This window comes from Panthera onca, chromosome C2, assembly GCF_046562875.1.
Source record: "Panthera onca isolate mPanOnc1 chromosome C2, mPanOnc1 haplotype 2, whole genome shotgun sequence".
NCBI classification, from domain to species: Eukaryota; Metazoa; Chordata; class Mammalia; order Carnivora; family Felidae; genus Panthera; species Panthera onca.
In genome coordinates, this window is record NC_138347.1 from 65,451,249 (window position 1) to 65,476,831 (window position 25,583).

At 37.8% G+C, this 25,583-nt stretch overlaps 1 protein-coding gene across 1 annotated transcript; it reads left to right on the plus strand.

The window, feature by feature from the left end:
* Nucleotides 1-25,412, plus strand: TIMMDC1 (translocase of inner mitochondrial membrane domain containing 1). The gene is made up of 7 exons (XM_060639910.2): nucleotides 1-409; nucleotides 2,820-2,985; nucleotides 7,486-7,574; nucleotides 8,014-8,081; nucleotides 18,684-18,762; nucleotides 22,143-22,253; nucleotides 24,936-25,412. Exons 1-7 carry the CDS (start codon nucleotides 228-230, stop codon nucleotides 25,084-25,086), a joined length of 846 nt encoding a protein of 281 aa, XP_060495893.1. The 5' UTR covers nucleotides 1-227; the 3' UTR covers nucleotides 25,087-25,412.
* Nucleotides 25,413-25,583: the final 171 nt, after the last annotated feature.

The window sequence follows — 25,583 nt, forward strand, 5'->3', positions numbered from 1 at the left end:
TGGGATTTCCTGTCTCGTGTATCCAAGGTCTTCCTAAGTCAGTGCCGGCCCTGGGGAGGAGGGTGTCACGAATGTGGTGTCGACCCTGGAAGCAAATTAGCTGGGCCTGGTAGAAGGGTACTCACCTAGTTATTACTGCAGTTATCCTTACTGTCCTCCCACGGCGTCTCCCAGAGGCCTTGGAGCCCTGAGAACCCAAGCGTGTGCCCGCAGGTTCCGTGAGGGCCATGGAGGTGCGGCCGCCAGCGCCACAGAGCTACTTCTGCCGGGCGCTGTGTCCTTTCCCTCGGGTTTTTGCTGCGGGAGCTGTGGCTGCCGATTCGGAGAACCAGAAGCTGTCTTCCTACGTCCCAGAGCCTGATTACCTGGAATCCGGATGGGACCGCCTCCGGGACCTGTTTGTCAAAGAGTAAAAGTGCCTAGGGTCTGTGGGGAGGGGACTGCGAAGAGCTGTCCTGCAACCTGGGTCATCCTGGGGTGAAGGACCCCTGAGTGATGTGGTTTGTTTTTGAATAAGATTTGGTGTTGTAATGTTTGTATCCCAAGTTTGTGTCCTCACATTGCCATTTAGTAGTTCTGTTGATTGACAGGACAGTTTACAAATGGTAGGGGTGACACTCATTATAAATCAGAGCATTTTTAGAGAATATAGTCTTAGTGTAATCCCCCGATTTTACAAATTAGAAGAATTGGACCGAGCTAATTAGTGTCAGAATTGACCCTGGAATCCACATCAGCGAGATTACGCTCCAGTATTTTTTTTCGCATTTCACTTTATTCCAAACTTTGGTATTTCATGACCATAGCTCCCCCTTCTCTCCAAAAAAATGGAGATTGGAGAGACGGCAGCGAGAGCTGTAAAATGTTTATTCTGTCAGATAATGAATATATAAAAAATAATAGCAAGTATTGTCTCATTTTTATAAAAGAAACGATATTAGCTAGATCAACAAATACGGTTATTTCAGAATACAAAATTAACTTCAAACTGAATTCACTTTAATGGAAAACTCATTTCATTTATTCATTTATTTCATCATTTATCAATTATTGGTGGAAAAATGGCCCTTTCATGAAATAGTTTACAATACTACACTGTTACCAGGTGGTTAAATTAACTTTGAAGCTTTGTTATATTGCTGAGATTGTTGGGACAAGGAGTTGGCAGAATCGTGTTTAATTGCTTTATTGAAATATTATCTTTATTTTAAAGATAATGAGGCAGCCTTTCTCATTGGTCCTTCCAATCAATATTTACTTGAGATACTTGTGAAAGATCCTATGTAGTATATAACAGAAGAGTGTTATTTTGATCAGCTTTGGAAACCACAGAATGTTAGAGCTGAAAGAAACTTGAAGGTAATCTAGGTTAACTTCTATGTTCCCCTCCATCATAGATGAGGAAACTAAAGTTCATAGATTGTGATCTGGCTGCAGGTCACTTAACAGTGGGTGACAGAACCAGAACCACAACCCTGTTGTCACTTGTAGTTTAGGTCTTTTCCACCACTGTGCTATTTCTTCACCATTTATTAGCTGTTTGGGCCAACCATAGGACTTCTTAGAGCCAAATAAATAAAATGGAGATTAATATCACCTATGGCATGGAATTTTTCAGAGAATGAAAAGGAGGCAAAGCATATTCATCTGGCTTGTTAAATTTTAAGCTTTTACATTTTCTCTTTTCTGAGTTCTGTCATAGGCCAATTTTTAGGTAAATGTTTTTGATCTTATTCACTATACAAGATAAGTACAGGGTTCAAATTATAGCAGTTTTTTCCTATTGGCCTAAGTAAGTATAAGAATTACAGTTTTCTGAGAAATTTTATTTAGATTTCTCTTGTAGATGCAGGAGCTGTAAAGACTCACTGATTCTGATTTCAGAGATGTGGTTATTGATAATTAGAATTAGATAAACACCTTATAGTCTCCGAAGAAAGTGATTTAGTAATGTAAATAACATTTAGTATTTATCTAGAGGGCCATTTATAGTAACATAATACTTAAAAACTTAGCTATTCATTAGAGCTTCTAGAAACATCTTCAAAGCTTTATTATCAATTCTAATTTCTTCTTTTGAGAGTAACAAATTGAATTAAACAGTGGTTTTTCCTTATGTTAGGTTGGTCTGTGGTGTCCATTGCACAGTGAGATTTCTCATTTGTTGCTTTTTATCATACAGGCCCAATCTGAGCATGGCATAAAAGTGAAGAATTCAGAAAGACAGGTTTTGATTTTTTTTTTTTTAATCTAGGATTTTGTTCTTGAATATATTGTCCTAAAATCTGTAAGTTTGTGTCATTTCCAAAAGTTAGCTTAAAATTCAAAAAGGGAAATCTTGATCCTTGCATCCAGCTTTTACAGATTCTTCCTGATTCCAGAGATGTAGTGGACTTGTAATAGTCATCAAATAAAACCACCTTAGAAAAAAACATTATTGGAGTATAATATGCATCTATTTACACATAAATATATTGATCAACAAATTTTCACAAGCTAAACATAGCTGTGTAACCAACACCGAGAAACTGTTAGCAGCATTTCAGAAGCTCCCCTTTGTGCCCCTTCTAGTCACTATCTTCCTAAGGGTAATCAACCAATAGCTTAATTTCTAACAGCATAGGTTAATTTTGGCTGAGATTTGAGCTACTTGTGATATAACTGTGGTATTTAATTCATCAGATTTTATTAATCCAGAGATTCTGCCCATGATGAAAAATGTGGTAGTGTTAGTATTGGGGTCATTTTGAATGTACTGTCTTTTGGAGAGCAGTATCCATAAACTAATCCCAAACAACATTGTCTTTTTGATGTCTTAGTGAACAGCAGAGAACTTCAAAGGAACTTGAGAATATTTATAAGGCGGCTATTTCAGCAGGCATCATTGGCTGGGCATATGGAGGAATACCAGCTTTTATCCATGCTAAACAGCACTATGTTGAGCAGAGCCAAGCAGAAGTTTATCATAGTCGGTTTGATGCTGTGGTAAGTACTGATACTCTAAAAGTATTTGAGGGCATATTAGTTTAGTAATTCACTTTACACTTAGCTATTCAGTTAGGTGGTAGGGTTGGAAGGGTAAGATGTCAGAGTAAAGAAACAAAACCTGCACTTAACAACAGTAGACGTATTAATGCTAAAGAGCATACACATGGTTTGTCAGACTACTTTTCTTATCTTCAGAGGGATTACCACCATGGCTCTACTTTCTGAAATATATTTCTATCACTTCTCAGTCTTTTGGCTAAGATCAAGTATAGTATCTGAAATATATTTCTAATCCCTAGCTAAATCATCAAGGCTTAGCTGTAGCATATTAACCCCATTCACAGGGTCTCCTTGGAGGACACTAAAACAATAATTAGCATTTATAACTCTACAGTTTATAGAGTGCTAACTCTTTTGTTAGATCTGTACATCAACTCTGTTGTATAAGTGAGGAAGTTACAGCTCAGAGAATTAGTTGTTTGGGTTTTGTTTTGTTTTTTAAAATTCTGTCAGCCTTAAAAGTTGTAAAAGTAGTACAAAGAATTCCTATATACCTATCACCCAAATTCTCCAAATGTTAACTTTTTATCACATTTACTATAGCATTCTTTCTCTGTATAATGCATATTATTATTTTTTGTGACTGCTAAAGAGTAAGTTATAGTCATGATAAATACTTCAGCATGTATTTCCCTGAAAACAAGGACATTCTTTTATATAATCACTATATAATTATCCAGATCAGGAAATTATCACTGATATAGTACTATTGTCTTATTTTCAGACTTTATGTAAATTTTGCTAGTCGTCTCTCCAATATTATTTATTTATTTAAGTTTATTAATTTATTTTGACAGAGAGTGTTCAGAGGGAGCTGAAGTGGGGGAGGAGCAGAGAGAGAGGGAGAAAGAGAGAATCCCAGTCAGGTTCTGTGCCAGGCTCCACGCTGTCAGTGCAGAGCCCAGTGTAGGGCTCAGTCTCATGAAGCATGAGATCATGACCTGAGCCAAACCAAGAGTCAGACACTCAACCGACTGAGCCACCCAGGCACCCGTATTTTAAAAGTAAATAAAAATAATTTTTTTTTCCATGTCCAGCATCTAATACTGGATCAGATGTTGAATTTGCCTTTCATGCCTCTTTAGTCTTTTTTTTTTTTTTTTTTCATTTTTTTTCAATGTTTATTTTTAAGGGACAGAGTAGGAGTATGGAAGGGGCAGAGAAAGAGGGAGACACAGAATTCAAAGCAGGCTCCAGGCTCTGAGCTGTCAGCACAGAGCCCGATGCAGGGCTCGAACCCACGAACTGTGAGATCATGACCTGAGCCGAAGTCGAACGCCCAACCTACTGAGCTACCCAGAGACCCCTCTTTAGTCTCTTTTAATATAGAACAGTTTCTCTTTCTTTAACTTTCTTGATTGTGACATTTTTGAAGATTGGGGGCTATTTATTTATTATTTTATTTTATTTTATTTTTATTTTTTATTTTTTTAAATTTACATCCAAATTAGTTAGCATATGGTGCAATAATGATTTCAGGGGTAGATTCCTTAGTGCCCCTTACCCATTTAGCCCATCTGCCCTCCCACAACCCCTCCAGTAACCCTCAGTTTGTTCTCCATATTTATAAGTCTCTTCTGTTTTGTCCCCCTCCCTGTTTTTTTTTTGTGTTTTTTTTTTTTGTTTTTTTTTTAACATTTATTTATTTTTGAGACAGAGAGAGACAGAGCATGAACAGGGGAGGGTCAGAGAGAGAGGGAGACACAGAATCTGAAGCAGGCTCCAGGCTCTGAGCTGTCAGCACAGAGCCTGACGCGGGGCTCGAACCCACGGACCGTGAGATCATGACCTGAGCCGAAGTCGGCCGCTTAACCGACTGAGCCACCCAGGCGCCCCCCTCCCTGTTTTTATATTATTTTTGTTTCCCTTCTCTTATGTTCATCTGTTTTGTCTCTTAAAGTCCTCATATGAATGAAGTCATATGATATTTGTCTTTCTCTGACTAATTTCGATTAACATAATACCCTCTAGTTCTATCCACGTAGTTGCAAATGGCAAGATTTCATTCTTTTTGATTGCCAAGTAATACTCCATTGTATGTATGTATATGTATATATGTATATGTATATATATATACATATACATATATACATATATATATACACATCACATCTTCTTTATATATTCATCCATCTATGGACATGTAGTCTCTTTCCATACTTTGGCTATTATTGATAGAAACATGGGGGTGCATGTGTCTCTTCGAAACAGCACACCTGTATCCCTTGGATAAATGCCTAGTAGTGCAATTGCTGGGTCGTAGGGTGATTCTATTTTTAGTTTTTTGAGGAACCTCCATACTATTTTCCAGAGTGGCTGCACCAGCTTGCATTCCCATGTGGGCTATTTATTTTGTAGAATGTTCTTCAATTTGGATTTGTTTAATGTTTTCTCATGATTAGATTCCAGCTATGTGTTTTAGCAGGAATACCCTAGATTGGGGTATTAGTACTCCTTACTTCTTACTTAGATGTACTTAATGTACTTCTTACTTAGTACATTATATCAGGAGCACATGATATCTATTGTCCCTTTACTGATGATGTTTACTTTAGGCACTTGGTTAAGATGGTCTCTGCCAGGCTTATCCACTGTAAAATTATTATTTTTCTCTCTTTGTAATTTTTTTATTTTTTATTAAAAAATTTTTTTTGAAAGAGCACACGTGCAAGCAGGGGAAGGACAGAGGGAAAGGGAGAGAGAATCTCAAGCAGGCTCCACACCCAGTGCAAGCCCAGGCAGGACTTGATCTAAGGACTGAGATTATGACCTGAGCTGAAATCAAGATAATTAGTAAATGTAATTAGTGAATATCTTATGGATACTTATGAGATACTTTGAGACTATGTAAATATCCTATTTTTCATCAAATTTCCGTGCTTTAGTTTTAGTATTCAATGATGACTCTTACCTGAAAGAGTTAATACTGTGGTGGTTGCGAAATGGTTATTTCCTAATCCCATCTTTCCTACATTTATTGCTTCATATTCAGCTTTAAGGAAGAGCTTTCCCTTCTCCTGTATTTGTCTTTTTATAATTTATTTCTATCAATGTGGACTCGTGGATTCTTGTTTTACTCTGTAGCTTATAATCCATTCTTATCATTATTTATCTTGATGCTGAAATTGGCCTAGATTTGGACAGTTGGAGCCCTTTAAACTAGCTCCTTTGTTCTTTTTATATGTCCCCATCGTTCTTTGAGCATATCTTTATTTTTTGGCATAGCAAGATGTTCCTGGCTCATCTTTTACTTTTCCAGTACCAGCCCCAGAGTTAGTCATCACCAAGGAGTTCTAGTTTCTTTTAGTGGAAAAATTATATATAAAACTAAGATTTGAGGGGCACCTGGGTGGCTGAGTCGGTTAAGTGTCCGACTTCAGCTCAGGTCATGACCTCACAGTTCATGAGTTCAAGCCCTGCGTCGGGCTCTGTGCTGACAGCTCAGAGCCTGGAGCCTACTTCAGGTTCTGTGTGTATCTCTCTCCCTGTCTCTCCTCCGCTTGCACTCTGTCTCTCAAAAATGAAATAAAAACATTAAAAAAACAAAGATTTGATGCTACATATGCTCACTTACAGGGATATCATGGCTTCTATAGGCCCTAGGAAATGTGTGTGTGCTCATATATACTTATGTGCACATATTCATACACACATCTGTATCTATTTATTTATCTGCCTATTTGTTAAAAGCCACGAGTCCATACTGATACTCTTCAGAGAGGTTTTGACTTGCCCAGTATCTTGTAGTAGTTAAGGATCCACTTAGGGATTCTCTCAAAATCTAGACTATATCCTCAGGATATTGTACCAGACTTGCTCCATGGTGATGTGGAGACAGACAACCTGTCTTCCAGTTCTGACTTACTCCTTCTTGGCTGAGTGATCTTGGTTAGAAACTTCCTCTCTGTGCTTTAGTTAAATCTGAAACACCTGCCTAAAAGAAAAGTTGTAAAGATTAAATGAGGTAATATGTTAACACAACTTTTACATAGAACGTGGGCAGTAAATATCAGTTCTCTTTTCTTTGCTCTTTTCTCTATATCTGTATTACTATCATCCTTACCCTTTTATTTACCATTTCTTTGGTTCTTTTTTATTTTATGGTTTCTTTTTTCTAAGATTTCTTGGATATAAAAAGCATGTCTAATACTGACTTTATATTTGCCATGGCATTTGCCATATAGATTCTCTGTTTATGCCTCATTGATAGATTGCTTGGTTGACACTGGCAATTCTTAGTTCCTTTTCTATCTCCCGATAGAATAGGATGCACATGGGACTTTTGCTTAAGTTTCAGTAAACGGTATTTCTAGAGATCTTAATAACGTTTCTGTTTAGGTGTCCCTGCCTAATCCATAGCCATCATTCTACCACAGTTTTAGAATAAAGAAGTTATTAAGAGGTCTTGGAACCTCACAGCCTTTTCATTAACTTTAGCAATCTGCACATCGTGCTGCCACACGAGGCTTCATCCGGTACGGCTGGCGCTGGAGTTGGAGAACTACAGTGTTTGTGACTATATTCAAGTAAGTTCTCTCTGAGTTGTGACAAAAGGTCTTAGTATTATTTTGGGAGCACATCTTTTGAGCAAGTGAGATTTTTAAAAACTAAACACCCACATGAAAGTGATTCATAATACCTTTTTCCCCAAGAACTTTTATCTATGTAAAAGATTGGTCCAGATATAGGTTTGCATCCATGGATGGAGGTCTTCCACCTATTATCAAAGTAGGGACAAGGTTTCTAAGTAAGAGAAATTCTTTGGTTCATTCTTCAACAGAAGGTCCACCTAGAAAACCTAGGGAATATTGGTAGTCCGGAACACATTCACGGGACCTAGACTAAGACCAGGAATTGACTTAGTAGGCATTTCTAATACCTATCACTTTAGTGAAAATTGTGGTCGAGAAAGTAAGGGGGATATGCTTTAAAGTTTATGTTTTCTTCCTTCCCCCTTCTTCCCAGCACAGTGAATACTGGTCTAAATGTGTACCGAAATAAAAATGCCCTAAGCCATTTTGTCATTGCGGGAGGTAAGACATTTTTGTTCTTGTTTATGTTTTTCGGTCTCCTCAAATATGGTTTGGGAAATATTTAAGGACTTATAAATCAGGACTACTGAATTCTTTGGTTGACTTCTCATCACATCTCATTCAACATTCATGCAAAATGTATGGAGAGCATTATGCTTGGCCCTTGGTATACTTGGTGAACAAAACAGAAAAGGTCTTTGCTTTCATGGAGTTTTATAGTCTAATGTGGTTGGGGGAGAAAAAGGCTGCTGTGATAGAAAATAGCAAACAGGTGAAGCAATGGGATGATCAGGGTGAGTAGAGAAGGCCTTTATGGGGAGGTGACATTTAAGCTGATACCTGAAAAGTGTGAAGAAGAGTAGCCTATGCAGAAGCAACATTGAGGGTGAAGTCTCCAAGGCAAGAAAGTTCCTCAAAAGCAGGATAATAAGGCTGGAACATAGTCAGTAAGGGGAAGAGTGGCTTGAGATAAGTTTGGTGAAATTACGTAGAAAGGGACCAGATTTTTCATACTAAGAGTTTGGATTTTATTTTAAAGCTTTATGCCTCTGGTAAATGTGACCTCTTTAAAATGAACATTAAAAAATAAGTATTGAAGTATTATTTCCAGAAATGTAAATGTGAAGTGCCACATATACTCAAACACTCACTACCTCGTGTAATTCTCTCACATGCAAGAAGGTACATATAATTCATAAAACATTTAAAAATTTTTTAAATTTGGAAATAATTTCAAGGTTACAAAAAGTTTTAAAAATAAAAGTAATACAAGGAACACCATATAACCTTTATATACAGAGATTCAGTTATTTACATTTTAGCCCATTTGCTTCTTGTTCTCTCTTCTGAGTGCATGCTCTCTTTCTCTGTGTTTATGTATATATACACCCAGGCAAACACATGTACACATAATTTGAACTTAACAATTTAATGGAAACATTTTAAAATATAAAACTAGAAATAGGCATTAATAGCACTGGAGCAGCTGGAACTTGCCCTTTTTTAACTCGCCACCATTTTTCCATGGGTATTCTGTAGGCTCAAATGCCTATATCCAAACCAAACTCTGTTTTCCTCCCCCAACTCCCATACTTGCTCCTGTTGTTACGTTCTTTATAATTTACCATGTTAAACAAATAAACAAAAAACCTGGAAACCAGATAATGATATGGTTCTGCCTTTTATCCCCCTCTTTGCAAAGTTCTAATCCTTTAATTAGATTCCTTTAATATGTAGGGACTCTCACCTCCTCTTTCTTCCCACTGCTGCTATCTGGTCTTCCCTGTTTCTAGTCTTGGTTTCCTCCACTTCCACTGTTACCTTCGTTACTTTTTGGAAATATGAATGTGAGTATAACACTTTTCTGCTTGAGCTTCTTTCATAGTTTCCCATCATTCTAATGTTGATTCTTGATCTGGTCCTCACGTACCACTCTTGCTCCACCCTATGACTCTACTCTTGATTTCCCAAACCCATCATAATCTTGCTTTACATGTATTGGTCCCTTTTCTTGAGCATGCCTTCCCACTCCTGCAAATAATTTTATTCAGCTTTTATTGAACCTGTCTTTCAAGGTTCAGCTTATCTGTCAGCTTTAGTTTCCTAGTCCCTATTTTCTTATTTTTGGGTCTTCAGGTGTCTTTCCCCTATATTCCCATAATTAACTATAAATATTTTAATCAAAGCACTTACGACTCTATGTTGTACCTGTTAACTTGTTTTGCTTCTCCACTAGATGACTTACTTGATATCAGAGGAAGTCTTCGCCTTTTATATCACAACTATTTGACACATAGTAGAGTAGAATAAATGTTCCTTGAATGTAAATTGAGTGTAAAAATTAGTAAAAAAATAAACATGATACAAGATAAGTTTTTATCTCAAACCAGCAACCAACATTGAATTTAATGGTATAACACTGAAGTAATTTCCCCTGAAGTCAAAATCATGTCAAGAATGTCTCCCCTCATTATTATATGGCATTCATCTGGACATTTATAAATGTATATTTGACATCTGGAATGACTGAGTGAGGAGCTTGGCAAATTCTTTCACAAAAAGCAACAATAGAATTGGACAGAATTATCAAAAACCATTTAAAGATGCTGGAAATTGACCACAGGCACACAACAAATCAGTAAGCATTTATCCAAGAATTTCTACTGAGTTTCAGTAAGAACATTGGGAGTCTGTGGTGTTTCAGCCTAGGGCTCCTCCTGCCTCCCTAGCCCACAGCTCTGTGATGCAGAAGTTTCATAAGGACAGGCTGGAGGACTGGCTTTCTGCTGCTTGAGGGCGCTGACTTTATTTGGAGCAGAAAACAGAAAATTCCAAGCCAAGGGGTGTTGCTGAAAACAATTGCAACAGGGAAGGATAATATCACACAGCTAATCTGAGGTTTTGATACTATTTGGGGTAAGGAATAGACTGGCAGATGAGGCAGAATCTTAACAGGAATATCTAGGGAACAAGACAGCCACAGGGGGTTTTAATAAGATTCTATGTATCCCTAGAATTCTGGAAAGTTGCACACATGTGTAAGTATGTATTCATGCACACTCTGGAGAGACTGGCAAGGGCCCTAGCAAGCTACTTGTCTTTGGTTAGTTGTGAGGGTTAATTGTGAACACCAAAAGAAAAAGCCAGAAGAGATTTTAAACTGTCTAAACTTTGAATGCATTCTTCAACCACAGATACGTTGGTAAAGGATAGGAGCGTTACTAGCTTGGGATGCTTAAGCATAATTTCTGACAAATCATTGGCTGACTACTTAAGCCAGTGTGATGCCTAGGAAACCACGCATACAAATAAAAACTGAGCAACAACGTTAGTGGCTGTACTCTGCAGAAAAAAGACTCCACAGAACTAGTCCGGGCAAGTCACTACATAGACAAAGAATTACAGTCATCCCCCCTGTGTGGGGGGTGTTAACTCCAGAGTTGCTATAATTTATTACCTAAAATGTCCAGTTTTCAACAACAAAAAAATCATATGACATGTAAAACCAGGGGATTAAAAAAGCACTCACTGGGAATGTCTCTGACTGGACCCATCCATTGAACATAGAAGACAAGGCTTCAAACCATTTTAAAGAAATTTAAAAGTATGATGATAGTGACTTACCAAATAGAGAATATCAATAAAGACAGAAATTATAAAAAAAAAATCAAATGAAAAGTTGAAAGTTGATACAACAATAGAAATTAAAATTTCACTGGAGAGGAGGAGCTCAACACCAGTCTTGAGATAGCAAAAGAGAATTCATGAGTTTGAAGAGGGATCAATATAGATGATTTTTCGTGAAGAACAGAATTTTTAAAATGAAGAGAAATGAACTGAGCCTGAGCAACCTATAGGACACCGTCAAAAATACCAATATATGTGTGAAGGGAATGTTAGGTAGAAAAGAGAGAAAGGGTTAGAAAAAAGTATTTTAAGAAATAATGGTCCTTAACTTCCCAAATTTGATGAAAAACATTAATCCACACATCCAAAAGGTTCAACAGACTCCAAGAAGAACAAACATGAGGAGATTCACACCTAAGCACATAATAGTTACACTGTTGAAAGAAAAATCTTAAAAGCAGCAAGAAAAAAATAACTCCCATGAGGAACACCAAAGAGGATTAACAGCTTATTGCTCATCAGAATGATGGAAACCAGAAGGCAGTAGAATGCATTCAAAGGCCTGAAAAGCATAAGTTGTCAACCAGGAATTCTGTTTCTAACAAACCACTCTTCAAAATTGAAGGCAAAAATAAAGACATTGGCAGATAAACAAGCAAAGAAAAATTGTTACTAGCAGATCTGCCTTACAAAAATACTATAGGAAATTCTTCACGCTAAAAGGATGTAATAAACCAGATGGTAACCTGAATCTATGAAAAATATTAAAGAGCATTGATAAAGATAATTATATAAGTAATTATTAAAGGCTGTATAAATATTTTTTCTCATAACTAATCTAAAAGACAATTATGTAAAATAATAACAAAATTGAAGTGTTAGACATACAGCATATTTAAAGTTGTATATGGCATTAATAGCACAAATGAGAGGGAAGGAATGGAGGTATGTTGGAGCAAGGAGATGACACCAAATAGTAACTTGACAGGAAGAAATGAAAAGTACTAGAAATGGTTAATATGTAGGTTAATATAAAACACTCTATAAACCTATTGTTTTCCTTTCTTTTAACTGTTTTTCCCTAATTTAAAAATAGTATTTGAGGGACTCCTGGGTGGCTCAGTAGGTTGGGCGTCTGGCTTCAGTCATGTCATGATCTCACAATTTTTGAGTTCGAGCCCCACGTCAGGCTCTGTGTAGACATCTCAGGGCCTGGAACCTGCTTCAGATTCTGTGCCTCCCTCTCTCTCTGCCCCTCCCCCACTCATGCTCTGTTTCTCCTTCAAAAATAAATAAACATTAAAAAATTAAAAAAAATAAAAGTAGTATTTGAGGGAGTGCCTGGGTGTTTCAGTCAGTTAAGTATCCGACTGTGGCTCAGGTCATGATCTCCCGGTTTGTGAGTTGGAGCTCCACATCAGGCTTTCTGCCGTCAGCAGGGAGCCCATTTCATATCCTCTGTCACCCCCTCTGTCCTTCCCTCACTTGCATGTGCTCGCATTCTTGCATGCTCTTTCTTTCAAAAATAAACTTTTTTTTTTTTTTTAACTAAAAAAAATAACAGTATCCAACTAAGTGGCTAAGTTGGTTAAGCAGCTGACTCTTGATCTTGGCTCAGGTCATGATCTCACGGTTTGTGAGTTGAAGCCCCACATCTGGCTTTGTGCTGACAGTGCAGAGCCTGCCTGGGATTCTCTCTCTCCCTCTTTCTGCCTCTCCCTTGCTCGTGGCCACACACTGTTTCTCATCAATCAACCAATAAACTTTTTAAAAAATGCTAGAGACAAAGGACATTTTATAATTTTTTTTTTTTATGTTTATTTTTGAGAGAGAAAGTGAACAGCGGACAGGCAGAGAGAGAAGGGGACAGAAGGTCCAAAGTGGGCTCTGCACTGTCAATGGAGAGGCTGATGCAGGACTCGAACTCACAAACTGAGAGCATGACCTGAGCCAAAGTCGGACGCTTAACCAACTGAGCCATCTAGGCACCCTCATTTTATAATGTTTAAAGGACCAATCCATCAAGAAGATATAACATTTATAAACATATAAACTAACAACAGAGCTCATAAATACATAAAAAGAAACACTGAATTGAGAGGAGAAATAGACAATAACAGATTGTGAAATAGACAATAACAGATCAGGAGTTCAAGCCCCACGTCGGGCTCAGTGCTGATGGCTCAGAGCCTGGAGCCTGCTTTGGATTCTTTGTCTTCCTCTCTCTCTGACTCTTCCCCCACTCATGCTCTCTCTCCCTCTCTCTCTCATAAAATAAGCATTAAAAAATTTTTAAAAAATGACAAGATAACAAACAACTTTAGGAAGACTGACCAAGAAAAAGAAAATAGACACAAATTACCAAAATCTACTCAAGAAGAAATAGAAAATCTGGATAGCCCTACAACAAGTTAATAAACTAAATTGTTAGTTAAAAATCTTTTCACAAAGAAAGCCCAAGACCAGATGGCTTCAGTGGCTATTTGGGAAGTTTCTTTCACAAACTCTTCCATAAAATAGAGGAAGAAGGAACACTTTCAAACTTATTCCTTTGGACTAGTATTATCCTTGATACCAAAGCCAAATGAAGAAGATGAAGATAGCAAAGAGAACTACAGATCACTATCACTCAAGAGTATATACACAGGGGCACCTGGGTGGCTCAGTCAGTGGAGCATGTGACTCTTGATTTCAGGGTCGTGGGTTTGAGCCCCATGTTGGGTACAGAGATTATTTTATTTATTTATTTTGATTTTTAAAATATTTTTTATTATGTATATATAATATGATATGTGTGTGTGTGTGTGTGTATATATATATATATATATATATATATATATATATATATATAAAATATAGTCAAATTAGTTTCCATACAATACCCAGTGCTCATCCCAACAGGTGCCCTCCTCAGTGCCCATCACCCAGTTTCCCCTCTCCCCCATCCCCATCAACCCTCAGTTTGTTCTCAGTATTTAAGAGTCTCTTATGGTTTGCCTCCTTCCCTCTCTGTAACTTTTTTTTCCCCCTTCCCCTCCCCCCTGGTCTTCTATTAAGTTTCTCTGGATCCACATATGATTGAAAACATATGGTATTTGTCTTTCTCTCCCTGACTTATTCACTTAGCATAATACTCTCCAGTTCTATCCACATTGCTACAAATGGCCAGATTTCATTCTTTCTCATTGCCAACTAGTATTCCATTTTTATATATAAATCACATCTTCTTTATCCATTTGTCAGTTGATGGACATTTAGGCTCTTTCATAATTTGGCTGTTGTTGAAAGTGCTGCTATAAACATTGGGGTACAAGTGCCCCTATGCATCAGTACTCCTGTATCCCTTGGGTAAATTCCTAGCAGTGCTATTGCTGGGTCATAGGGTAGGTCCATTTTTAATTTTTTGAGGAACCTTCACACTTTTCCAGAGTGGCTGCACCAGTTAGCATTCCCACCAACAGTGCAAGAGGGTTCCAGTTTCTCCACATCCTCTCCAGCATCTACAGTCTCCTGATTTGTTCATTTTAGCCACTCTGACCAGTGTGAGGTGGTACAGAGATTACTTTAAAAAGAAAAGTATGTACACAAAAATCCTTTACAAAATATTAGTAAACCAAATCCAGCAACAACCAAGGATTGTATACTGTAAACAAGTGGAATTTATCCAAGGAATTTAAGGTTAGCTTAGAAAAGTATTTGACAAAAATCCAACATTCATGATAAAAACTCTCAACAAACTAGGAATAGAAGGGAGCTTCTTTAACCCAGTGAAGGTCACCTATCATCTATTAAAAAACCTACAGCGGGGCGCCTGGGTGGCTCAGTCGGTTGAGCGTCCAACTTCAGCTCAGGTCACGATCTCACGGTTCGTGAGTTCGAGCCCCGCGTCAGGCTCTGGGCTGATGGCTCAGAGCCTGGAGCCTGCTTCCGATTCTGTGTCTCCCTCTGTCTCTGCCCCTCCCCCATTCATGCTCTGTCTCTCTCTGTCTCAAAAATAAATAAACATTAAAAAAACCTACAGCAAACATCGTATTTAATGGTGAAAGACAATGATTTTCCCCTAAGACTGAGAACATGGGAAAGCTGTATACACTTGTAATTAAGGTGTATACTTGAGATGAATACAGTTGTATTCAGCATTATACTGGAGACTTTAACCAGTGCATTCAGGCAAGAAAAAGAAATAAACACTAAGGTCGAAAAAAAAAAAAAAAGTAAACTATTTACAGAACACATGGTAATAAAGAGTTTGTGTAATAAAGAGTCTGACTGATGTTTGGCTGCTGATAGCTTATAAGCCTCACTACTCCCTCCCCCCTTTTTAATTGACTTTATTTTTTAGAATAGTTTTAAATTCACAGTAAAATTGGGCAGAAGATACAAAGATTTTGCATATACAATAAAACTTTGGTTTGGGAGCATAATTCATTCCGGAAACATGCTTGTAATCCAAAGCACTTGTATATCAAAGCAAATTTCCTCATAAGAAATGATGGAAACTCAGATGATTTGTTTCGCAACTCACAAATATTCGTATAAAAATGATTACAATACTGTAATATAATACAAATGAATAAGGAAAGTACAAAATATAAAGAAAAATAGATTAACCTGCACTTACCTTTGAAAATCTTTGTGGCTGGTTTGAGGGAGACGAGAGAGGAGGATTATTGTGTAGGACAACTTTATTACTAAGGGATGTTGACTACAGTACAGTATTCATAAACTCTTGTCATATACTGTACTTAATGTATTCAGCATAAGACAACAGAGGGAAGGGTCTATATCTGCAGGCAGCCTGACCTAGGATGAAGCAAAGCATTCCTAAGCTTACTCTTGTATGGAAAAGCAAAGGACTGTCCACAGGTGCTTTGAAGTGACAAAAAATACACTAGTGCCAGTTGTGGGCACCTTCCAATGCTCTGAAAAGTCACTGATTTCCAATGCTCTGAAAAGCCTGAAACTGAGCATGCGAGCACGGGAGACGATCACCCACAATCTCCCAGAGAGGGAGAAAGAGAGAGAAGAACTATTGGCTCAGTTGTGATCATATGACATTCAGCGTCAGGTGCTACTTACATTGCAAGTCTTTGCTCGTTTATCAAGTTGAAATTTACTAGAAATAATGCTTATCTTGTGAAACATTCGCAGAACAAGTAAATTGCAATCCAAGGTTTTACTGTACTCCTCCCCCCGCCCCAACATACACACTTAAACATAGCCTCCCCACTATTAACATTTTACCCCAGGGTGGGATACTAGTTACAGTTGAAGAACCTACACTGATGCATCATTATCCCCCAAAGTCCATAGTTTCCCTTAGGTTTCACTCTTGGTGTACATTCTGTGGGTTTGGACAAATGTATGATGACATGTATCCATCGTTGTGGTATCATAAAGAGCATTTTCATTGCCCTAAAAATCTATTCCACCTATGTATCCTGCCCACCAACCCCTGATAAACAGTGATCTTTTTTTACTGTTTCAATAGTTTTGCCTTTTCCAGAAAGTTGTATATTATATAACATTTTCAGATTTACATCTTTCACTTAACAGTATGCATTTAAGTTTCCTCCAGTCTCTTTTCATGAGTTGATAGCTCATTTCTTTTTAGTGCTAAATAATATTTCATTGTCTGAATATACCAGTTTACTTATCCATTACCTACTGAAGGACATCTTGGTTGCTTCCGAGTATTAGCAGTTACAAACAAAGCTGCTATAAATGTGTGCAGGTTTTGGTGTGGACACAAGTTTTTAGCTCCTTTGGGTAAATACCAGGGAGCGTGATTGCTGGATCATATGGTAAGAATATGTTCATTTTTGTAAGAAACTGCCAGACTGTCTTCAAAGTGACTGTACCATTTTGTGTTCCAACCAGCAATGAATGAGAGTTTCTTTTGCTCTACATCCTTGCCACCATTTAATGCTGTCAGTCTTCTAGATTTTGGCTATTCTGATAGCTTTTTAAAAAATATTTATTTTTATTTTTTATTCTTTTTTTCTTTTTTTATTTTTTTGAGAGAGAGAGAGAGGGAGAGAATGAGTGAGGGAGGGGCAGAGGAAGAGGGGGAGAAGAATCTTAAGCAGGGTCCACACCCAGCGCGGAGCCCTGTGTGGGACTCCATCTCACTATGTGAGATCATAACCTGAGCCGAAATCAAGAGTCAGCTGCTTAACTGAGCCACCCAGGCACCCCTAAAAAAAAAAGAAAGAAAAAAAATACACACACACACGCACACACACACATATGTTTAAGTTTATTTGTTTTGAGAGAGACAGAGTGAGCAGGGGAGGGGCAGAGAGAGAGAGAGGGTGAGATAGAGAATCCCAAGCACGCTCAACAGCATGGAGCCCTACAAGGGGCTCGAAATCATGAACCCTGAGATCATGAGCTGATCCAAAACCAAGAATCAGTTGCTTAGCCAACTGAACTACCCAGGAACCCCTCCCCCCGCCCCCAATATTTTATTTTTTAAAAAATGCTTTCTTTGGAAAAGAAGACTTGAAAAAAAGACCAAATTTATTACCATCTCGGGGTAATGTAATTAAAGGTGATTTTTTTTCTTGTTAATTTTAAAATTTAGAAAATTAAAAAAAACAAATAGTACTTAAATAAGACACATAAGTCTCAGTTGTTTTTTTAAAAATGTTACTACATGAGATGCATTCGTTGTGTTGTGCATAGTGAGGGAGGAAAATGAATGACGTCCTCCTGGATATACCATACCAGTGGGAAGGAAAGGGAGCCTGTGCACTGACCACCTGGTAGCACTGTAGACCAAATGCCCACTTGGAGGCCTGCCTGAGGGTTGTAGCAGGACAGAAAGGGTGAGACTGGAGCAAGGTACAAACTGCAGGGGTTTTTGTTCTTTGGGGAAAGCTTTTCTTGAAGAAGGATGAAATTGAAGAGATGGGAGTGAAGAAATTACAGATTTGTAAGGGGAGGTGGGCAAAAATGAAGCAGAATGAGAAGAGGTTAGACCCATAGAACCGATATACAAAAATTAGGTTTGTAAAAGGGATGTTTCTTCCTTTGAACCTGCAGTGTGGAAGAGAAACTAGCTGTGTTGGCATTTTATTTATTTTTTATTTATTTATTTATTTTAACATTTATTTATTTTTGAGACAGAGCATGAATGGGGGAGGGTCGGAGAGAAGGAGACAAAGAATCGGAAACAGGCTCCAGGCTCCGAGCTGTCAGCACAGAGCCTGATGCAGGGCTCAAATTCATGGACCACGAGATATGACCTGAGCTGAAGTCGGCCGTTCAACCAACTGAGCCACCCGGGCGCCCTTGGCATTTTAGATTCAGGAAATCTAGGTTATGGTGATGTATTATTGATACTGGGTTCTGAAAACTTACTCAGCGGTTTATGTTCTTTTTATAGAAGAAAAATTTTTTAAATGGATTCTAGTACTTACAGATAATTTAATATTGGGTTTTTTGTTTGTTTGTTTGTTTGTTTTAAAATAGCTGTCACAGGAAGCCTTTTTAGAATAAACTTAGGCCTGCGTGGTCTGGTGGCTGGTGGCATAATTGGAGCCTTGCTAGGGTAAGTGTTAATATGGTTTGATACTAAATTAACACAACTTTCATTAATGCCTTACTGTTAAAAATCTCATTCATTTCTAAAGAATAAATTTGAATCTTACAGCCTATAAAAGGCCTTCAGTTTTGTATTGGCTGTCGCTTTGACTGTCAAATTCTAGTCTTACCCCAGTTGTTGATTTTACTTCCAATTATCACTGCTTAGATATCACTAACACTTGAACCTATTTGTAATTTGAACAATGGTATTTACAAGGAGCAGGAAAATAATAAGAAACAATTAACAAGCACATTCTGTTAAAAATTTTTTTTGTTTGATTTTGTTTGTTTAATAAATTAAAAAATTTTTCTTCTCCAGCTTGTTAATTTGAAAAAATTTGAACCTACAGAAAAGTTGAATGAATTAGTACATCAAACACCCATATACTCTTTTCACTTATGTTCACCAGTTAACATTTTGTCATATTTGTTGTATGTCTCTGTATATGTGTGGAATGTGTGTAAATTTCTTTTTCTTTCTCCTTTTTTCTTTCTGGCTAAACTGTTAGAGACCTCATAATTCTTCACCTCTGAATACATTAGCTGGTATCTCCCAGGATGAAATGAAGAACATTCACCAATGATACCACAGTATAATCATCACAGTCAATAATTTAGCATTGATTCAATATAGCTATCTAAGATATGGTCCATATTCAAAAATTTTCAATTATTACAATAATGCCATACATATATATATTTAACTCAGGATCCAATTGCATATTGCATTTACAGTTTTGATTCCTTTAAGCTAGAATAGATCCACTGCTCTTTTTCCCCCCAGAAAATTTCTCAATTTCTTTTCATTATCCCTTCATGAGTAGATTTAGGTTAAATGTTTTCGTCAAGAATACAGTGTAGGTGAAGTTAGTCCTTCTCAGTGTATCACATCAAGATACATATTGTCTTCACCTATTGTAAGTGATGTTAATTACTTGGTGCAGTACTTTTCTATTGCTGTGTAACAAACTACCACAAACTTTTGTGACTGGAAACACCACCCGTTTATTATATCACAGTTCTGTAGGTCAGAAGTCTGAGGAGGCTGATGGGCTCTCTTTGTTCAGAGTTTTACAAGGCCAAAATCAAAGTATGGATCAGGCAGGTTCTTATTGGACTAGGGAAGAATCTGCTCCTACACCATTTAGGTTGTTGACAGAATCCTTGTGGCTGTAGGGCTGAAGTTATTGTTCCCTGCATGGTTGTCAGCCAGACACCAGTGTTCCTAGAGGCATACATATTCCTTGCCACAGTGCCCCCTTTATGTTCAGACCAGCAACTGGTATGTTGAATCCTTCTCATACTTTGAATCTCTCTGACTTGTCTCTGCCACCAGAGAAAACTCTCTGCTTTTAAAGGGTTCATCCAGATAATTTCCTTTTTGATTGACTCAAATTCAACAGATTACTAACCTTAATTACATCTGTAAAATTTTGCTATGTAACAGAATCATGGGTATAATTTATAGTTGAGGAATTAGGGCAGGACAATTTGGGGGGCTATTGTAGAATTCTGCCTACCATATTGACTTAAATTTCTCCACTGAAAGGCTTCTGTTATTCTCATTGTGATTAGTAAATAATCTTGGGTAAGACTATGTGAATAGCATGTTCTCCAGCTATCTTTTTTCTAGTGGTTTTAATGATCTATTATAATTGTTGCCATAATCGGTTATTACTGATGGTTGTAAAATGATTTGTTAGTGCTATCTTTTCTTCTGTTTTTATCAGTTGGCATTCACCTGAGTTCTCCCTTTGCCTCCACCTACCCTCTCCCTTTTTCTACCCCCTTTTAAGGAGGAAGTTACACTAGACTTATGGATTCCTTTTTTAAATTATTTTTAAAAATTCAGCATGTCATAATCTATCGCAGACATGATTTTTGTTATATTGTGTTTTGTTTGTTTTTTAGTAAATTCTACCCTCAACGTGGGGCTTGAACTCAGGACCCCAAGAGCAAGGGTCACATGGTCTACTGACTGACCCAGCCAGGCACCACTTGTTATATTGTTAATATACCATCTTGGCTTGAAGGGAAAAATTGTTGAAATTAGCAGCAAAAATAATTTCTTTTTCATTGTCATTAAAAACACATAACATAAAATTTACCAGCCTGACCATTTTTAAGTGTGTAGTTTAGTAGTGTTTTTATATTCACATTATTGTACAAAAGATCTCTAGAACTTTGTCATCTTGCAAAATTGAAAACTCTGTACCCATTAAACATTAATTCTCCCTTCCCCTTGTCCCCCAGCCTTTGGCAACCACATTTTTACTTTGTTTCTATGATTTTGACTACTTTATTATTTTTTAAGTTTGTTTATTTAAAGAGAGAGAGTATGTAAGTGGGATAAGGGCAGAGAGAGAGAGAATCCCAAGCAGGCTCCACATGTCAACATGGAGCTCGACACAGGGCTCAAACTCATGAACCATGAGATCATGACCTGAGCTGAAATCAAGAGTGGGATGCTCAACCAACTGTGCCACCCTGGCGCCCTGATTTTGACTACTTTAGATACTTCATATGAATGGAATCATATATTATTTGTCCTTTTGTAACTGGCTTAATTTTACTTAGCATAACATCCTCAAGGTTAATCTATGTTGTAGCATGTGACAGGATCTTCTTTTTAAAGGCTGTAGATACCACATTTTCTTTATCCATCTGTCAATGGACTTTTCCACTTGGCTACAGTAATTTTTCAAATGAGCTTACTTATGTTGTAGCCAGAGGGAACTTAAGTTATCTCAGAGTCAAAAACTCCTTTTCTTTGAGAACATAAGAACCAAACCCTTAACTTACTGTAATAATTGTTATCTAAATCAGTTTCTCGATGGGTAATTATTAACAGTGTGGGTGAGACTGTTGTGCCAGACTTTCGAACTGTAGGATGTTTTGGTGGTTCCATCCCCAGAAGCCAATGGTATCCTTCCTCCAACCACATGCCCTCCACAGTTCCTGCCTTCTGGAGGTTTTGGTACCATTCCTGTTACAATTTCATTTCTGAGAAATCTTCAGTATAAAGCTACTTACTAGAACTTGTCACAAGTATATATTTTCCCAGTTTATCATTCATGATAAAACAGCCAATTTATAGGCCTGTTGTTTTTATACCAGTTAATTTTGGGAAGTTGCAGTGATTGTTTTTCTCTACTGTTTAGAAGACCAGGAAGGAAATTGCCTTAATAATTTTTTCTTCACTTGACAAGGACACTTTGTCAGAGTTCCTGTACCTGTCAGGGAATAAGTGGCTCAGTCGGTGTTGCTCCTGCCTTAGCAGACACTCACATGGTGTGTGGTCTAATGGCTGCTTTTTCCTAAGCTTTCTCTCTGCTTCCCTCTCAGCACTCCTGTAGGAAGTCTGTTGATGGCATTTCAGAAGTTCTATGGGGAGACTGTCCAAGAGAGAACACAGAAGGATCGCAAAGCACTCCATGAGCTGAAATTGGAAGAGAGGTAAGGAGCAGGTGAAGATAAAGGTACCTGGCTTTCCTAGCCATTGTGGTGTTCTCCTTAACCCAGGTACTCTAAACCACCACTCAATTCAAAGAGTTTCTGGGGCACCCGGCTGGCTCAGTTGGTGGCACATGCGACTCTTGATCTCAGGGTTGTGAGTTCAGGCCCCATGTTGAATAGATAAGCAGTCTGGTTTTTTCCATGTTTTTACTTAAAACTTTGATTTGTGCTAAAAACACATACGCACATGGAAATTTTTTTTTTTTTTTAATGTTTATTTATTTTTGAGAGAGAGACAGAATGTGAGTGGGTTAGGGGCAGAGAGAGAGGGAGACACAGAATCCAAAGCAGGCTTCAGGCTCTGAGCTCTCAGCACAGAGCCCGACGCGGGGCTCGAACTCACGAGCTTTGAGATCATGACCTGAGCCGAAGTTGGACGCTCAACCTACTGAGCCACCTAGGCGCCCCCACACATGGAAATTCTTAATATCTGTAGATCAGTTGTCCAAGGACTTAGGTTCTATATGAGAAAAAGCATTGATTTTGTAGCCAATTAAACCTTGAAAACAGAGCTTAAATCCCAGCTAGGCTATTAATTAGTTCTGTGACCTTAGATAGTTTCCTTAATTTCAAGCCCTCAGTTTTCTCAGCCATTCTATAGGCAGAATCACACCACAATGCTCAATACATATTTGTTTCATTCACTCCTCTTCTCCATTGTAAGAGGGTATGTGAGATATGTAGTTTTCTAAGTTCCGAGATAAAGCATTTAAAATTATAATGCCAGTATAAAATCTGGTGTGGAGAATTAAAAGCATGAAAGCGTTGTTAGGTTATTTCTAGTTCTTTAGATGTCATAAGAGGCTTTTTTTTTTTTTTTTTAATGTTTATTTACTTTTGAGAGAGAGAGAGAGGAACAGAGTATGTGTTGGGGAGGGACAGAGAAAGCGGGACACACAGAATCTGAAGCAGGCTCCAGGCTCTGAGCTGTCAGCACAGAGCCTGATGCAGGGCTCAGACCCATGAACTGTGAGATCATGACTTGAGCCGAAGTTGGACACTTAATTGACTGAGCCACAGTGCCCCAGAAGCTTTTTCTTTTTCTTTTTTTTTGTTTTTTTTAAATGAAACTTTAAGAAATTGGAAAGGTAGGGAAAATATATTGGTATTTGAATTTGATATAGAAAGTTGCAGAAGAATTAACATTTGGAAAAATATGAACAGGTAATAATTGTATTTCAATAAAAAAGGGAAACCAGAAAAATAACTAGAGCAGTTGATAAGTTATTTAGAGATAGAAAACCTCAAGAATGGCTAAAAGCAATAACTTGAATTGAATTACAGTAATGTAAAAATACTTTGGCAAAAGGAAATAGTGTCAAAAATTTATGTGTGTGTGTGTGTATGTATATATATATATATATATACATATATATATATATATATATATACATATGATATTCCTGAGAAGAGTTAATTTAATAAGTAGTTAATAATAGTTAAGAACTTATATGCCTGCCTCTTTGCTTGAAAATAATCATAGAGAAGTTAAAGTGAGAACATAAAACATTGCCTTAGTGAGCTGAAAATGTAGAAGCCTGGTCAGGGCACCTAGGTGGCTCAGTCGATTAAGTATCTGATTTCAGCCCAGGTCATGATCTCACAGTTTATGAGTTTGAACCCTGTGTTGGGCTCTTTGCTGTCAGCTCGGAGCCTGGAGCTTGCTTCAGAGTCTATGTCTCTTTTTCTCTCTCTCTCTCTGTGCCCCTTCCCTGCTCATGCTCTGTCTCTCTCTCAAAAATAAATTTAAAAGAACATTTAAAATTTTAGAAAAAAAAAAAAAGAAAATATAGAAAACTGGCTATAGAGATATGGAAGAAGAAATGGTCAAACCTGGTTGTGAAGAGTTGAGAAGAAAGTCTTATATAACCTTGATAATCACTTCAAGGAAGACACTAATACTAGATTTAGAAAAAGAACTGATCTGTTATTTGGAAATTAGATTTTAATTCCTTGTAAATACACATCTATAGTGTTGTCCCATCTGACGTTTCCATCTTGAGTTTACCATTGTGCAGTTCCCACGAGGTCTGGCAACAGAGAGTTAATGAAGTGGCAGGGCAGTCACATGCCCCCCCAGCCCTGAGGGCAACAGGACAGCCAGGTTGCAAGGCTCACACTTCAGCTTAGGGTGTTTCAGCTCCTGCACGATACCCCTGCATGAACTCTGGAATATCGTAAGGATCAGAGCTGCCTCCACAGCAGTGTCCATTTTGGTGATATGAGAATCGTAGTCAGCATGTGAGTGGAACAGGTTAGGAGAGCGAAGAAGGTCCATTATGTTTAAAGTGCAGTGAGCAATGTTTGCTCATAAGTCACAGGGAGAACACGACAAATACTATCTTTTAAAAAAATCAGGGCGCCTGGGTGGCTTAGTCGGTTGAGCGTCCAACTCTTGATTTTGGCTTAGGTCATGCATGTCCCAGGGTTGTGGGATTGAGCCCTGTGTTTGGGTCCATGCTGAGCATGGAGCCTGCTTGAGATTCTCTCTGTCTTCCTCTGCCCTGCTCCCCCACTTGCGCACACACTCGCTCTCTAAGAGAAAAATAAGCTAAAATAAAAATCTAAGAACTAAAGAAATGGAGCAGTACTTGATATATCCTTTTCATTCTTTTATTACAGTAAAGCCAGACTGCAATTTACTGAACTCCTCCCTGAAGAAATTGAAAGTAGCTTACAGAAAAATCGATCCAAAGATGATGTTAAGAAAATTGAAGCACTACTAAATCTTCCTAGAAACCCTTCATCAACAACTAAACAAGACAAAGACTGAAAATGTTCTGGACTTAAAATTCATTGGCGAGTTGAAGGGATCTATGTTGCCCTGTCCATTGAATGCCAAAGGCTAGTCTTCTCCTTGGCCAGCCTGCTGACAGATACAAGTGCTGGCACCTCTAGTGGCAGTGACTTGCTCTTATCTTTTGTTTTCACCAAGAATTGGGCAATTGTACACTTACTTTATCCTTAAATTTAAATACATAGTCTTTCCTGATTGATCTATATATTTGGCATTGTATCTGTACAGGTCAATCAATACATATTTCTTTGCCCTGAATTTTACAATAGTAAATTAAAAATTTCCCAAAATTGGAGTTGAAATCTGTGGGTTGTATGTTTATTCTTGCAGCCTTTTAAAAAGATACTTAGTCACTAGAAGGAGGAGGTATCACTAGGTAAGGCAAATGGGTCTGTGATGAAATCCTTGTGCCTTTGGATCCTAGAAACATTGTGGGCCTAAGTGTGTAGTAGGGTTTGGTTTTGTTTTAATAA